Raw genomic sequence first — 16097 nt, forward strand, 5'->3', positions numbered from 1 at the left:
GCAAGAAAACACATACATATATGTTGTTTAAACTGCTAAGTTTGTGGTCATTTGTTACAGCAGCCATGGAAAACTAATACAATCTCTTCTTTTTTCTACCATGCTGAGGGTTTTTTTTTTCTATTTAAAAAATTTCTCACTTCCCTTTCAACTCTGACCCTCTCATTTCTCTCCTCCCTTTTGCTACTGTAAATCATCCTTGAACACCTGTCAGTGTTTGCTGTCTCCAATTTCTCTTCTGCCATCTTCTCTTGAACCACTCCAGTTCAGCTTTCTCTCTTACTACTCTAGGAAAACTATTTTTGTCAAGATCACCAGTAACCCTAGGTTGATAAAGCCAGTGATGAGTTCTCAGTCCTCATCTATATAGTTTATCACATCCTCCTCCCCTGAAAGACTTTCTTCACCTGGCTTTTAGAATGCCACATTCTCCTGATTTTCTCCCTACTTCACTAGTTACACATTTCCCACCTCTTCTGCTGGTTTCTCCTTCTTTCCTACTCTTTATTTTTACTTATTTATTTTTTGTGACAGAATCTCACTGTGTTGTCTCAGCCTCCCAAGTAGCTGGGATTACAGGCACCCACCACCATGCCCGGCTAATTTTTGTATTTTTAGTAGAGAGGCTTTCACCACATTGGCCAGGCTGGTCTCGAACTGCTGACCTCAAGTGATCCGCCTGCCTCAGCCTCCCAAAGTGCTTTCCTGCTCTTTAAACCTTTAAAGTGTTCTGGGACTCAGCCTCTTTCTCTCTCTACTCAGTTATTTAGAGATCTTATCTAATATTATGGCTGTGAATACCTTCTACATGCTGGTGACTTCCCAGTGAGTGTTTCTCACCTGGAACTTTCCCTAAATCTGAGAAAAGATATTCTCTCTGGGATTAGATATCCACCTGTCTACCCCAGTTGGATGACTAATAAGCATCTTTTTTTTTTTTTTTTTTGAGAGTTGTGTTCTTGTTGCCCAGGCTGGAGTGCAATGGCTTGATCTCTTGGCTTATTGCAGCTTCTGCCTCCTGAATTTAAGCAATTCTCCTGCCTCAGCCTCCCAAGTAACTGGGATTACAGGTGTCTGCTACTATACCTGGCTATTTTTTTTGTATTTTTAGTTGAGATGGGGTTTCACCATGTTGGCTAGGCTGGTCTCAAACTCCTGACCTCAAGATAATTCACCTTCCTTGGCCAAGTGCTAGGATTACAGGCATGAGCCACCATGCACCAGGCCATAATAAGTATCTTAGCCTAACATATCCAAAATAGAGCCCTGACCTTGCCTCTTTTCCCTGCAAATATGCTTTCCTATATCTTCCTCTCTCAGAACATGGCAGCTCCGTTTCATCAGTTGTTAGGATAACCTTGCAGTCATCCTTGAGTTCCTTGTTTTCTGTCATGTCTCATATTTGATCAGGAAATCATGTCAGCTACATAAGACTAAATCCAGTGTCAGAACACTTCTCACCTCCTCCACTGCCACCTCTCTGGTCTGAGGCACTGTCATCTCTTGTCCTAGCTATCAGCAGTTGCCTTCTAACTTTCTCCCTGTTTGTCAATTCTTGCTCCCTTTTCAGTCTGTTCTTAGCATCACAGTCAGAAGGATCCACCCAAAGCGTTAAATTAGGTCACTTGATTCCTCTTCTTATCATGGTCCAATCACTCCCCTTCTCGTTTTATATTCAAAACCAGGTCTTTACAGTGGCCCATAGATAAAGCTCCCTTACCCCTCCCAGGTGTCCTTCCCCTTGTTCTGGCTAATTGGTGTTCCTGTTGGTCCAGGCCCTGGAAAGTCTGACACTCCTCAGGCTGCTGTGCCACTCCCCTGGATTACTCCACTTGAGCCACATTGGCCCCCTCAGACATGCTAGCCTGTTTCCACCTTTGTACTTGCTGTTCTGTTTGTTTTGATGTAATTTCCCCCAAGTATCTGCGTGGTCTTTATTCTTCTTTTTTTTTTGAGACGGAGTTTCGCTCTCGTTACCCAGGCTGGAGTGCAATGGCACGACCTTGGCTCACCACAACCTCTGCCTCCTGGGTTCAGGCAATTCTCCTGCCTCGGCCTCCTGAGTAGCTGGGATTACAGGCACGCACCACCATGCCCAGCTAATTTTTTGTATTTTTAGTAGAGACGGGGTCTCACCATGTTGACCAGGATGGTCTTGATTTCTTGACCTCATGATCCACCCGCCTTGGCCTCCGAAAGCACTGGGATTACAGGCACATGCCACCATGCCCAGCTAATTTTTTGTATTTTTAGTAGAAACAGGGTTTTGCCACGTTGGCCAGACTGGTCTCAAACTCCTGACCTCAAGCAATCTGCCCACCTCCCAAAGTGCTGGGATTACAGGCATGAGCCCACCGTGCCCAGCTTACATGGTCTTGATTCTGACGTTGCCTTTCTGGTGAAGCCCTTCTTGACCACTGTATTTAAAATGGCCTCCCACCTCTGTTCCCAAATCTTCCTCGTTCCCCTTCTATGATTTACTTTTTTTTTTTACCATAGCATTTATCTCCATCTTGTATCTCCATTTCACATTTCATATTTTCTAACTTAGGAAAATGTTCATACAGGAAAATTGAAAGACTAAAACAGTAAACACCTTTGTGTCCACCACTAGATCCAACAGTTGCTAACATTTTGCTGACTTTTTAATATTTACTTTTGGCAGATCTAGTTGAAAGTAAGTTGTATACGTTCTGACACTTTACCCCTAAATTTTTTATAATGCATCTCCTAAAAATGACATAATTATAATATGATATAATCATAATATCACTGTTATACCCAAGACAGTAAAAATCAGTTCCCTGATGTTATCTGATAGACTATATTCCAAATTTCCCTAATTATCCTCAAAATGTTGTTTATAGTTTTGTTTATAGCTGATTTTTCTTTTTTGGGCCAAGGATTAGCTCAAAGCTCATAAATTATTTTTGATTTTTATAACTGTTTTCTTTTAATCCAGAAAAGTTCTTTTACTTTTTTTCCTTTCTCTTTTCTTTTTTTTTTTTTTTTTTTTTTTTTGGTAGAAACAGAATGTTGCTATGTTGCCCAGTCCATTTCTTTTTTTTCCTTCTTTATTTTTTATTTTTTATGGATTGGAGGTTTCAGTGGGATGGGAGAATCACAAGGAATCAGGTGTTCAGAGGAATGTATTGAGTAAAGGTGAGGAACTAGGATGTTGCAAGGTAAAAAAATGAGAGAAGGAGAGGAAGAAAGAGGAAGAAAAAGAGGGAGAGAGAACAAGAATATTGCTTCATTCTAAAAATGGGTATTAATAATGGCCGATCAATATTTTGTGTATTTAAAATGGAGAACTCTATAAATATTTATTGAGTTTACTTGTTCCGGATCTGAATTGAAGTCCTGGATATCCTTATTAATTTTCTGTCTCGTTGAGTCTAAATCTCGTTATGGGTCTTATGTATCTGGGTATTAAGATCTCTTATTGTTGCATTGATCCTTTTACCACTGTATCTTTGTTGCTTTGAAATCTATTTTATCAAATGTGAGAATTGCAACTCCTGCTTTTTATTTATTTATTTTTGCTCTCCATTTGGTTGGTAAATTTTTCTCCAACCCTTTGTTTTGAGTCTTTGTGTATCTTTGGATATACTGTTAGGTTTTGGCTGTATCTTTTGATTGGAGGATTTAGTCGATTTAAATTTAGGGTTACTGCCATTTGATGTTAACTGGCTATTTTATCCATTCGTTGATGTAAATTCTTCTTTATGTTGATGCTCTTTACTTTTTGGTATATTTTTAGAAAGGCTCATACTGGTTGTTCCTTTCTATGTATAATGCTTCTTTCAGAAGTTCTTGTAAAGCAGGCCTGGTGGTAATAAAATCTCTGAGTACTTGCTTGTTCATAAAAGATTTTATTTTTCCTTCAATTGTGAAGCTTAGTTTGGCAGGATATGAGATTCTAGGCTGAAAATTCTGTTCTTTAAGTATGTTGAATATTGGCCCCCACTCTCTTCTGGCTTGTAGGGTTTCCACTGAGATCTGCTGTAAGTCTAATAGACTTCCCTTTGTGGGTAACCTGGCCTTTCTCTCTGGCTGCCCTTAGTATTTTCTCCTTCGTTTCGATCCTGGTGAATCTAATGATTATGTGCCTTGGGGTTGCTCTTCTTGAGGAATATCTTTGTGGTGTTCTCTGTATTACCTGGGGTTGAATAGTGTCCTGCTTTGCTAGATTGGGAAAATTTTCCTGGATAATATTCTGAAAAGTATTTTCCAGCTTGGATTCATTCTCTCCATCACATTCAGGTACACCAGTCAAACATAGATTGGGTCTTTTCACATAGTCCCATATTTCTTGGAGACTTTGCTCATTCCTTTTCATCCTTTTTTCTCTATTCTTGTCGTGTTGTTTTATTTCATTAAGTTGGTCTTCGACCTCTGATATTCTTTCTTCTGCTTGATCCATTCTGCTATTTAAACTTGTGCATATTTCACTAAGTTCTCGTGTTGTATTTTTCAGCTCCTTTAGTTCATTTATATTCCTCTCTATATTGTCTATTCTTTTCAGCATTTCATCAAACCTTTTTTCAAAGTTCTTAGTTTCTTTACATTGGGTTAGAACAAGTTCTTTTAATTCCCAGAAGTTTCTTATCATCCACCTTCTGAAGCCTACTTCAGATAATGGAACACAGTCCTTTTCCATCAGGGCTTGTTTTGTTGCTGATGAGGAACTGCAGTCCCCTGTAGAGGGAGAGGGGTTCTGATTTTTGGGTATTCTCAGCCTTCTTAGGCCGGTTTCTTCCCTTTATTATAAATGTATCCATCTGTTATCTTTACAATTACCGCCTTTCTAATTAGGTTCCTGAGTCGACGTCCAATTTATTGATTCCCAGTGCTGGGATTCAAGCAACCCACTGCGCCGGCCAAAATAGCAGCTATAAGACTGATGGTGCTCTTCTGCCCGGGAATCTCTGGTCTGGCTTCCTTCTTGAGTCCGCAACAAGCGGCTCTGCCTTCCCGGAGCTCCAAACACGGGTCAGTAAGGGAACCAGTCCCGTTTACTCTGCATGAAGAGCTGCCGCGCCAAGGCGTGGGCAAAACCGCTGCACCAGCCACAAGAGTTGCGCTGGCGACCCGTGGGGCTCCTCCACTAGAAATCTGCTGGTCCGTGAGCGACAAAAATTCGTCTGAAAGTGTGGCGTCCTCTCGTTCTCTGAGCTTTCACTGGGAGCTACAATCCTGAGCTATTAGTGATCAGCCATCTTGGATCTCTCCTCTCTTCTTTTTTTTTTTGAGATGGAGTTTTCCACTTGTTGCCCAGGCTGGAGTGCAGTGGTGCAATCTTGGCTCACTGCAACCTTCACCTCCTGGGTTCAGGCAATTATCTCGCCTTGGCTGGGATTACAGGCACCTGCCATCATACCCAGCTAATTTTTGTATTTTTAGTAGAGATGGGGTTTCACCATGTTGGCCAGGCTGGTCTCAAACTCTTGACCTCAGGTGATCAGCCAGCCTCAGCCTCCCAAAGTGCTGGGATTACAGGCATGAGCCACCATGCCCAACAGCCCAGGCTGTTTCTGAGCTCCTGGCCTCAAGTATTCCTCTCGCCTCTGCCACCCAAAGGGTTGGGATTACAGGCATGAGCTACCATGTCCAGCCTTTTTTTTTTTTTGGTTGTTATCTTTTAAATTAAGAGACTAAGCCAGTTTTCTTGAAAACTGCCCTGCATTCTATATTTGTTTGAGAGTTTCCTTGTGATATCATTTAACTTGTTCCTCGACCCCTTGTTTTTCTTATAAACTGCATGTTCAAGATCTAAAGTTCTTTGGTTAAATTTAGGTTAAACATGTTTGGTCAAAATATTTCCTGGATGATGCTATGAATTTCACATTGTGTCACATGAGGAGATGAGTTTCAGACTGATTTTTAGTGAGGCAATATTTGACTGGATGATGCTATGAATTTCACATTGTGTCACATGAGGAGATGAGTTTCAGACTGATTTTTAGTGAGGCAATATTTGACTGGATGATGCTATGAATTTCACATTGTGTCACATGAGGAGATGAGTTTCAGATTGATTTTTAGTGAGGCAATATTTAACTGGTTAATACCGTGACTGGTAGAGTTTTTATTGTAAAAGACATTTTTCCCCTTGCAGTTAGCAAGTAATTTGGATGATTCTCTGGAGCATTCTATTTGTTTTATATGTCTATGTTGTTTTTTCTCTGTCTGCTTGCCAAGATAGGGAGGAGCTGGGATTAGAGCCCAGCCTGTCTGACTCTATATCCCATATCTCACCCTTGTCTCAGCATCCGTCTCTCCCTTACCTGGCATGATGGGTTATATGTATCTGTTGTCCAGTTAGTTTATGAGCTTATCAGAGGCAGCAACGTTATATTATCCATCTTTATATCAGTGCAGTACTTATATTCACAATAGCTGCAGAGTGGATATTTGTCTGAGATTAGCAGGGAAGCATCAGAAACTTATGGCCTCCCTCCTCCAAGAAACACAAACTCTAGAAGTTCTATTCATTAAGTATTAGAGTTAGAGAAGATCTTAGTGGAGAGTGTGTGGTGAACATCCACCCCTGTGACAGTCTCAAGTCTTCTTTGGATATAGGAAATGTTCTCTTGAAAGTTTCTTGAGCAAGTATTTTGTTCCAGCACTGCTAGCCACAATCAATAACTCTTCTTCAGAGATCCGAGGACAGCCACACAGTGCCTCCTCCCCTTCAGAGCGGGTGTTCCCGATGCCCCTGCCCAGGAAGGCCCCTCTCAACATTCCTGGAACCCCAGTCCTTGAAGACTTTCCTCAGAATGATGATGAGAAGGAGCGGCTACAGCGGAGGCGCTCAAGGGTCTTTGATCTGCAGTTCAGCACTGACTCGCCTTGCTTGTTGGCCTCCCCGTCCAGCAGGTGAGAGGCTTCAGGGCTGGCTCTCCTTGAGGCAGCTGCCTTGATGTGGGCTGTGTGGGTCTAGGTATCTCCACGAAACTTCATGGGTCTAGGTTTTGAAAATTTAAGCTATCATGGACTCTTGCCAGAGTTGTTTTTGTTTTCCATTTAGGAGTATTGATGTTTCAGCTACTATCCCTAAGTTTACAAACACGCAGATCACAGAACATTACTCCACCTGTATCAAACTATCCACAGAAAATGTGAGTATCTGCTGGTTTATTATTGAAGAAGTGATCCCTTGATCACAGGGGAAATCCAGCTATCTTGTTTATGTAGAGAATGTACGATCAATGATGATAATTCTCTGGTGAGTCATCTTAGTGCTGGTGGTTTCCAGTAGTGCTGGTGGTTTTAGTGTTTTTTTTCTGGACCCTTGGTGCTCCTCCTGAGAGGCTGTCTGCTATCTGCTGTGTATCTAGAGAGGCAGCATGGTGCATGAGTTAATAGTAGAGTTCTGGAGCTAGCCTGAGTTGGAGGTTACATGCTTGTAAGCTGTGTGTGAGCCACCCAACCAGTTTGCTTCTGGGTCCTTCTCTGGAGAATGAGGATAGTGCCTGCCTCATGAAGTTGCTTGGAGGGTGACTGAGTCCCTTTGTGTGCAGTGCTTAGAGCAGGGCTTGTACACAGTGAGCATTCAGGAATTTCCCTAGCCTTGAACATGAGGACATGCCTATGAGGATTTGGCTCTTGACAAGTGTTTTAGGGAAGAGAATAGTGACAAGATGTGGGTATTCATTTATAAAGACTTAGCTTCCTCTGTTCAGACTAGTATTATTTGCATGAGCCTAGGCTGTAAATAACAAACCTTTCTGCAATTTTCTGTTTTCAGAAAATCACTACCAAGAATGCTTTTGGTTTGCATTTGATTGATTTTATGTCAGAGATTCTTAAACAGAAAGACACTGAACCAACCAACTTTAAAGTAAGAAGGATGTCTACTTTCTCTTCTGAATTAACTGATGATGAATTTCTACTACTTAGCATAACACAATTGAATTCTGCAAATACATGAGAGCCTTCTCATTTAGACATTATATTAATTTACTTTCTTTTCCTAAACTGATGAAATACAGAGACAATATATATTCTGTTTATTCCCTATCAGTCATAGAGTGATCTTTGTCATTGTCATTTACTTGGGGCAAGTAAGTATTTTATGAAGCTTGCTGTGTTTTACCTGTTCAGAAGTTCTTCTTCATGCATCTTCGTGAGTACAGCTTTGATTGTTTGACCAGGTGGCTGCGGGTACTCTGGATGCCAGCACCAAGATATATGCCGTGCGCGTGGATGCCGTCCATGCTGATGTATATAGAGTCCTTGGGGGGCTGGGCAAAGATGCACCATCTTTGGAAGAAGTGGAAGGCCATGTTGCAGGTAGGTGGGTAGGGATTTGGATTTACCTGGCTTTTTTTAGGGCATACCAGGTAGTTATTTGAGTAATAGTAGAAGGGGGTTACAAGAAGTTAACGATTTCATTTTCTTGAAGACAGGACATTTTTAGAACTATATATGGTCTTACATGAGAGGATACTCAAACGCTAGAGTTATGTTTCCTTGAAAAAGAGAAGGGCCTTATAATAGCATTTATATTTTATTTAGACCAGGTTGAGTAAACATCACCAACTAAGGAGCTTGTGATCTGGGGTGGGGGTCTTTGGAAACTGACTTGCTTAAGAAGCCAAATCTAATAGTTTGGTTTCTCTATAAGTTGCAGATTAAATATGCCTGATGCTTTGAGAGAACTGCATGTTTTTTTTTTTGTTTTTTTTTTTTTTTTGAGACAGGGCTCACTTTGTCACCTAGGCTGGCATGCAGTGTTGTGATCTTGGCTCACGGTAGCCTCTGGCTCCCAAGTTCAAGCGATCTGCCTGCCTCAGCACCCCAGGCAGCTGGGACTACAGGTGTGCATCTCCATGCCTGGCTAATTTTTGTACTGTTTTGTAGAGACAGGGTTTTGTCATCTGGGGCAGGCTGGTCTTGAACTCATGAGCTCAAGCGATCCATCTGCCTCAGCCTCCCAAAGTGCTAGGATTACAGGCATGAGCCACCACACCCAGCCTCACATGTTTAAATTACGACCATTCTTTTGGGTTTTGAAAAACTTGAGTTAGTAAGTTCATCATCACATGCATAAAGCAGCCCTTGCAGTACGCAGTTGTATTTCTCCTTTCAGATGGAAGTGCTACTGAAATGGGAACAACCAAAAAGGCTCCAAAACCAAAGAAGAAGCACTTACACAGAACCATTGAACAGAACATAAATAACCTCAATGTGTCTGAAGCAGATCGGAAGTGTGAGGTGAGGAACTGGGTGCGCAGTGTGGTTTCTGACTAATTCAGAACCTTAGGGGCTGAGACTTGGCAGGAATAAGGCTGCCTTGTTGGTATGTGCCTGTTTAAGCCTCAAGGGAGTAAAATATTCAACTGATATCTCTGCATTATCATCCTTTAGCTTGATAGTAAAGACTAAAAGTAGTCCCTCAGTGTTTCAGAATTATTGGGAAGGAAGAGACTGTGAATTGCTGAGAAATCTAATTGATAAAAAGTTAATTTTATTTTCTAGTAAATGTAGCAGTGGTTACATTAGCTAACATTTAATGTACACATAGTGAGCACCATATGCTTCATTAAACCTGTAACCTGTGTTGACTCATTTAATCCTCACAATATTCTTGTATCATTTTAGGAAGAGATAATTGAGGCACAATGACTTGCCCAAAATGACATATCTAGTGAGTGAGGAAGAGTTGAAGCTAAGTGGTCTAGCTCCAGAATCCTAGCTTTAAATTATCTATCTAGCAAATCCTAAGGAATCTGCTTAAACAAATGGTACTGGAGCCCTCATTTATACTTAGCACAGTTCATTTAAAGCAAACAGAGGTTACTACAACTTTATTTTTTAATTCTGCTATTAAAAACATTGTTTCATTGTTTTTAATGAAAACAAAGATAGTATCCTAATACATACTATCTTTGCACTCCTATAGGAGAATATCTATAAGAAAATTCTGAGACATGGACCCAGACCCTGGATAGGGGCATGCTGGCTGGTGCTGGTGTCTCAATAAGGCTGGTTGGTTCTGTGAGTGCCAAAATCTGCAAGTGGGGTTCACCTGCTACTACAGGTGGGCCTTGCTGCAGCCAGGTTAGAACACTGCTGGGTGATGCTCTCCTAACATGCAGCCCGCAGACAGGAGCTAGTGCCCTTAGAGCCTGCAGTCTCTCTCTAGTGCCCCTCTTGGTAGATCCTAACAGCTGAATGTCCCAGATCCCGCATCATAGCCAAGGAGAGAGGGTAGGCTTAGAGCTGAGAGGCAGTAGCTTAGTAACTGGCACATGGTGAAGAGTCATGAGGATTACTGTCAAAAGGCTGTGGGGTGGGGAGATTGTGTGTGTGTGTGTGTGTGTGTGTGTACACATATGTACATATATATAGAGAGAGAACAAATGCAAAATGCTACCTATTGAATCTAAATAGAAGTTTTACAGAGATTCATATTACATTCTTCTGGATTTAAAATTTTTTATGATAAAGGGGAGGAAAGAACTGAAAACACTGAATATAGGCAGTTGTTTTGAAGAGTTTTGCTATAATTTGGAGCACAGTACTGGGAGAGCAAATGGAAGGGAAGGTAAGGCCAAGAGAATGGGAGAAATGACAGCATGTTTTGTTAATGTCAGCAGTCTAGTGGAGAAGGGATTATTGATGATGCAGCAGAAAGAAGAATTGCCAGGGTGATGTCCTTGAGCTGGTAAGAAGGGAATGGAATGGACAGCACAGGTGGGGCTCAGATGACAGGAGTGGGATTCGGGTGTACCCATGGGGGAGCCTTCTGGAACTGTCTTAAAACAGAAACCCAGGTCATCAGCTGACAGTGAGGACTGGGGAGAAAGGCACTGGGGTGTGAGGAGAGGAAAGGGTAGGAAAGAGTTCTCTAGGAGATGGGTGAATAAATGGACTAGGGAGAGATGGTGTGACTGTCAGACAACTTAGGGTCTACTTGAGGGTGGTGACAGATGGATTTAAAATGAGGTCAGTCAGCATGATTTTGTATCTTTCTCCACCCATGATTAGCTGTGGGTACATTCATGGAGTAGGCAGAGAGTTGGGTTTAATATGGGATCCTGTTGAGCTGAGTGAATGGACACAGCTGGAAAGGGGCACTGGAGATAAGAGCATGTGTGAAGGCATGGTTGCAATCACTGCTTAGGGAATTTTGCCTGGGAAGAGAGGGGAATGAGAAACAGTGGAAAGTAATATAATCAGTTGATTATAGGCCTGGTGGGGTCAAAGACTTCTTGGTGTTGGGGACAAGAAGGTGTGAGCTGGAAATGGAGGTGGTTGTCAGAGAGGGGCTCTTAGAATTGAGCATTTGGAGAGGTTGCAGTCACGGTTAATGACTCAACTCAGAGAACGGGCAAGGGAGCAAATGGTGGAGGCAGGGTGGGGGCTCTTACTAGGCTGTCTTGGAGTCCTGGGCTTCTTAGGATGAAGGAGAGGATATCAACCAAGAGACAGTATACTGGATGGATCAACATGGATATTGAAATCAATAAGAGCTACACCAGGAATAAGTTTGGAGACTAGTAATGAGCCATGAACTAATACTAAGATCTTCCGAGAAGAGGGACAGGTTGTGACCTGGGGATTGGAAGATGACTACAACACAGATGTGCAGACAGTGGCAAAGGCTGATGTACTTAGAGCTGGGGGCATTAGCAATTGGGAGAGGATAGTTTGATGCTATAATTATCTGGCTCACCTGTAGGCCACTGGTTTGAGTGCTGTGAAAAGAAAGCAGCCACTGCAGAGGCCCACAGGGGAAGCTAGTCCTCAGGCGGGTACCATGTCTCAATTGGAGCAGTGCCCCTCAGCCTTTTTTTTTTTTAAATCACTTTTGACCCTTCAGATCATTTTAGACATTTTGTGCCTACTCCTTCCCCTTGAAATGAAATACTAAGGAATAAGATTCTGTCAGGGTGGAGGTTAGGATAGGCAAACATTATTGTAACATCTGATATTTTTTTCCACCTTGCCTTTAGGAAACAATTTTCACCCCTTAAGAGTAAAATGAGAACATTTGAGGATACATAAATTAGGGCAAGTAGGTGGGGAGAGTCCTCAGGAACAAAGTGGGCAATAGAGAGAATTTTGCTGATGACTGAGTCTAGAGGGCCCTGGGGAAATACCAGTTTTTGGAGCTGTGGTGGAGTGGGAGGTGGCATCAGAGCTCTGAAGATCTGAGTCCAAGAAATATAGAATTGTGGGTGTCTTGGGTCTTTTTGTGTGATTAATAAATAAGCCAGATAAAGGGCAACAGTGAGATGAATGCCAGTGTTCTTATGGCAGATGGTAGTGGTAAGACTGAGCATGCAGGGGCTAGGGAGGTGGGGCCTTGCCAGGCTTACTCTGAGTGGTGAGGTGAGCAGGGGATTGCTGCTCACTGAGAATGCGGCCTGAAAGGGAGGGGAGAGGTGAGAGTGGCAGGCTCTTGTGGGGAGAGAGAGTTGTATTTTTTCCTTATGTTGTGTGTCAGCTTTGACCGTGGGTGATGCCAGATGTGGAGGCGGATGATATAAAGTTCAGATCCAAGTTCCTCCACCTTAGCTGTATGACCTGGGAAGAGGTGAGGTGTGACTCTCACTGTGTATACTGTAAAAACAGAGAATGCTGACCCCACCCACATCTGGGTTTTAAATTAGTGAATCTGTCAAGGTCTTTAAACATGGTGATATGCTACACACATCTGAAGTGGCATTATTTATTAGTCATAGGGATCCAGAAAGCCCTTTCTACCTTCCCTTCCCTGCCCCAATTCTCCTAATCTGGAATTTATCTTACTGTCTTTCTTTTTTTTTTTTCAAGACGGATTCTTGCTCTGTGGCCCAGGCTAGAGTACAGTGGCATGAAATTGGCTCACTGTAACTTCTACCTCCCCAGTTCAAATGATTCTCGTGCCTCAGCCTCCCATGTAGCTGGGACTGCAGCTGCATGCCGCCATGCCCATCTAATTTTTTTTTTTTTTTTTTTTTTTGTATTTTTAGTAGAAATGGGGTTTTACCATGTTGACCAGGCTAGTCGTGGACTCCTGATCTTAAGCGATCTGCCCACCTCAGCCTCCCAAAGTGCTAGGATTACAGGCATGAGTCAGTGCCCCCAGCCCTTACTGTCATTCTTGCTTTTGGTTCTATAGTGAAATGTTCAAATCAGTCAGGGATTATTAAATACAGGATGTTTTCTAGTCATTGTCTTTCTTACCAGGTAGACTCAATTCTGGGAGCCTGAGGAAAATGGACTGTTTCCCAGGCCTGCATTAGCCTTTCCCATGGTTATAAAGAGAAAAGGAGAGAGCAGCAAGCAGGGCTGCTTCCTCTAAGCCTGATATTGACAAGCTGTGGTATGTTTATGCCAAGTGAAATGAATACTGTCATGAAGAAATGCCAAATACGCCAATCCTAGAAAGCTTTTTTTTTTTGCTCTGTAAGCTGCTGTAAACTTGTATTCACTAAGAGTATGGAAGATAAAAAAGAGGGATGGATTGTCACAAACAGAATTTAAAGCTTCAACTGTTTATTAAACTCTCATTTTCTTTTCTTTTTAAGATGGAGTCTTACTCTGTCACCCAGGCTGGAGTGCAATGGTGCTCACTGCAACCTCCACCTCCTGGGTTCAAGCTATTCTCCTGCTTCAGCCACAAAAGTAGCTGGGATTATAGACATATAGAGTATACCACCACGCCTGGCTAATTTATGTAATTTTAGTAGAGGTGGGTTTTTGCCATGTTGGCCATGGTGGTCTTGAACTCCTGACCTCAAGTGATCTACCTACCTCAGCCTCCCAAAATGCTGGGATTAAAGGTGTAAACTCTCATTTTCTTGGAAATCAGAAAGCAAATGTGCAGATGTATCTAGACCAGTTGGGAGCACTTTTTTATATATGAGCTGATCTCTTTTGAACACAGCTCTTTAGTGTGTGCAAAACAGTTGCCATCATAGGGGATTCAAACATGATTATGCTTCAGTTCTTTATACCAAGAGAATACAGATAGATGAATGCAGGGAAAGTCAAGGCACATACTATAGGAAACCAGAGTTGGTAGGGCTCCGAGTTTATGGAACAGGCAAGACTTGTACTGAGCCTTGAAGGAAGGCTAGGTATCTATCAGGTAGGCATCACCAGGGAGGTGGTTCTAAGCAGAGGTATAAGCAAAAACCACAGCACAGGAAGATTCTGGATAGGAAGCTGGAGAGTGTACGAGTTTGGCTAGAGCTAAGGATTTGCTTATTAGAAATCACCTAAAGAGACCTTGAACTTTGTAATTTAGAGCATTCCAAGGCCTTTTATTGTGGTCCTTGCTTACTGTGGACCCTTGTTTCAGAAGGTTTCAACTACTCAAACTACATAGCCATAATTCATTGTCCCATTGAATTGCTTAGGGATATAAATCCCACTGTGCTCACACATCGTATAATTCTACACACAAGTGAACATTATCATAGTGTTTTCAGCTTTAATGTGGGTCAATGTACAATTTTCATGTTGGCTCTGAAGGGCTGAGTATAATTCCATTAACTACCTACCCAAGACTTATAGGGATGCAAGGCTCCGGGTGGGAAACCATTCACATTTGAAAAGGAAATAGGAGTCAGAGCACTGGTATTTTTAGGATGGGAATTGTGAGAAGCCAGAGATAAGGATCATATTGCTGGCCCTGGGGATGGAAAGATGCACTGGGAGGAAACCAACCTGGCCTTATGGCTGCCTGAGGGCTAAGGAGACGGAAGAATGTAGAGATGATGCATGTGCTGCTGTGGGATAATGATGAGACGGGCTTATGAGATGGCAGGAGCTGAACCTGAGTTCTGATGAGCTTGAACCCTGAGCTAAGGGGGCCAGGGAAGAGCCAGGGAGCTGTATCTGTGTTGTCGTATCCAAGCCCCACTCTCTCCCTAGGAGCCACGTTCTGGGACATTGGGAAGACCTGTGAACCCAATACCCAACCGCATCTCCTATCTCAAGGTCACCTGCAGAGTCCCAGCAGGGCTTCTACCCTCTTGCTACACATTTTTATGGCTTGCCCTGTCCCTGTAACGTCCAGGTGTATTATAAAGAAGCCATTTGACATAGTGTACACTTGCTACTACATACTGTCTTCTTGAACAGTATATGTTTATTCATCTGACCATAACCTTTTGAACCGGGATTTTACCTGATCAATCAGAAAGCCACTTTTGTTGGGTATGGTGGCTCACACCTGTAGTCCCAATACTTTGGAATGCCAAAGTGGGTGGATTCCTTGAGTCAGGAGTTTGAGACCAGCCTAGCCAACATGGTGAAACCTCATCTCTACTAAAAATACAAAAGTTAGCCAGGTGTAGTGGCACATATCTATAGTCCCAGTTATTCAGGAGGCTGAGGCCCAAGAATCGCTTGAGCCTGGGAGCAGAGGTTGCAGTGAGCCAAGATCATGCCACTGCACTCCAGCCTGGGTGACAGAGCAAGACTCCGTCTTAAAAAAAAAAAAATCCACTTTTGACCATGTGCAGAGATATTTCATTCCAGTGTATACACCTGCTATGGAGTGTGGCTGAATGCATATGAGTTTATATTTCTCTTGGCCACATATCATAAATCTTCCGTTTCTTCTCTCTTTCTGTGTTCAGATTGATCCCATGTTTCAGAAGACAGCAGCCTCGTTTGATGAGTGCAGCACAGCAGGGGTGTTTCTGTCCACTCTACACTGCCAGGACTATAGAAGTGAGCTGCTCTTTCCCTCTGATGTCCAGACTCTCTCCACTGGAGAACCTCTCGAGTTGCCAGAGTTAGGTTGGGTAGAGATGACAGATTTAAAAGGTAAGTACAAGTGATGCCTTTCACCAGAGCATTTCGGTCATTGGAGAATTTTTTACATAACCACAATAAGCTCATCATGCCCTTATGTTGTTTAAATTACCCAGAAGTTTCCGTTGGGATGCCAAATTTGATATCCTTTTGGGACTGCCTAGCAACCCACTCACTTTTGTCTTCTTTGCAGCATGGAGTCTAAAACAGTAAACCATTGCCTCTTGGTCTCAGTACCTTAGGTCACCATACCTTAGGTGCCCACTGTTAGCAGCCAGCTCTCAAAGTCACATTTTGGAGCCCTGGATTCCTCCTGGAGTGTCCGAGTTTGT

General features: G+C 42.6%; 1 protein-coding gene across 3 annotated transcripts in view; it reads left to right on the top strand.

The window, feature by feature from the left end:
* Nucleotides 1-16097, top strand: part of NCAPH (non-SMC condensin I complex subunit H) — a 46977-nt gene that overhangs the window by 3224 nt on the left and 27656 nt on the right. For 2 of the 3 annotated variants that reach the window (XM_078348608.1, XM_008980062.5), the window contains exons 2-7: nucleotides 6630-6882; nucleotides 7034-7124; nucleotides 7754-7846; nucleotides 8160-8298; nucleotides 9098-9222; nucleotides 15588-15777. In XM_078348608.1, the coding sequence (XP_078204734.1) occupies nucleotides 6630-6882; nucleotides 7034-7124; nucleotides 7754-7846; nucleotides 8160-8298; nucleotides 9098-9222; nucleotides 15588-15777 (891 nt within the window). The remainder of the gene's footprint in view (nucleotides 1-6629; nucleotides 6883-7033; nucleotides 7125-7753; nucleotides 7847-8159; nucleotides 8299-9097; nucleotides 9223-15587; nucleotides 15778-16097) is intronic. The other variant, XM_008980063.5, reaches the window with a different exon arrangement.

The sequence above is a fragment of the Callithrix jacchus genome, chromosome 14 (assembly GCF_049354715.1).
Source record: "Callithrix jacchus isolate 240 chromosome 14, calJac240_pri, whole genome shotgun sequence".
NCBI lineage: Eukaryota > Metazoa > Chordata > Mammalia > Primates > Cebidae > Callithrix > Callithrix jacchus.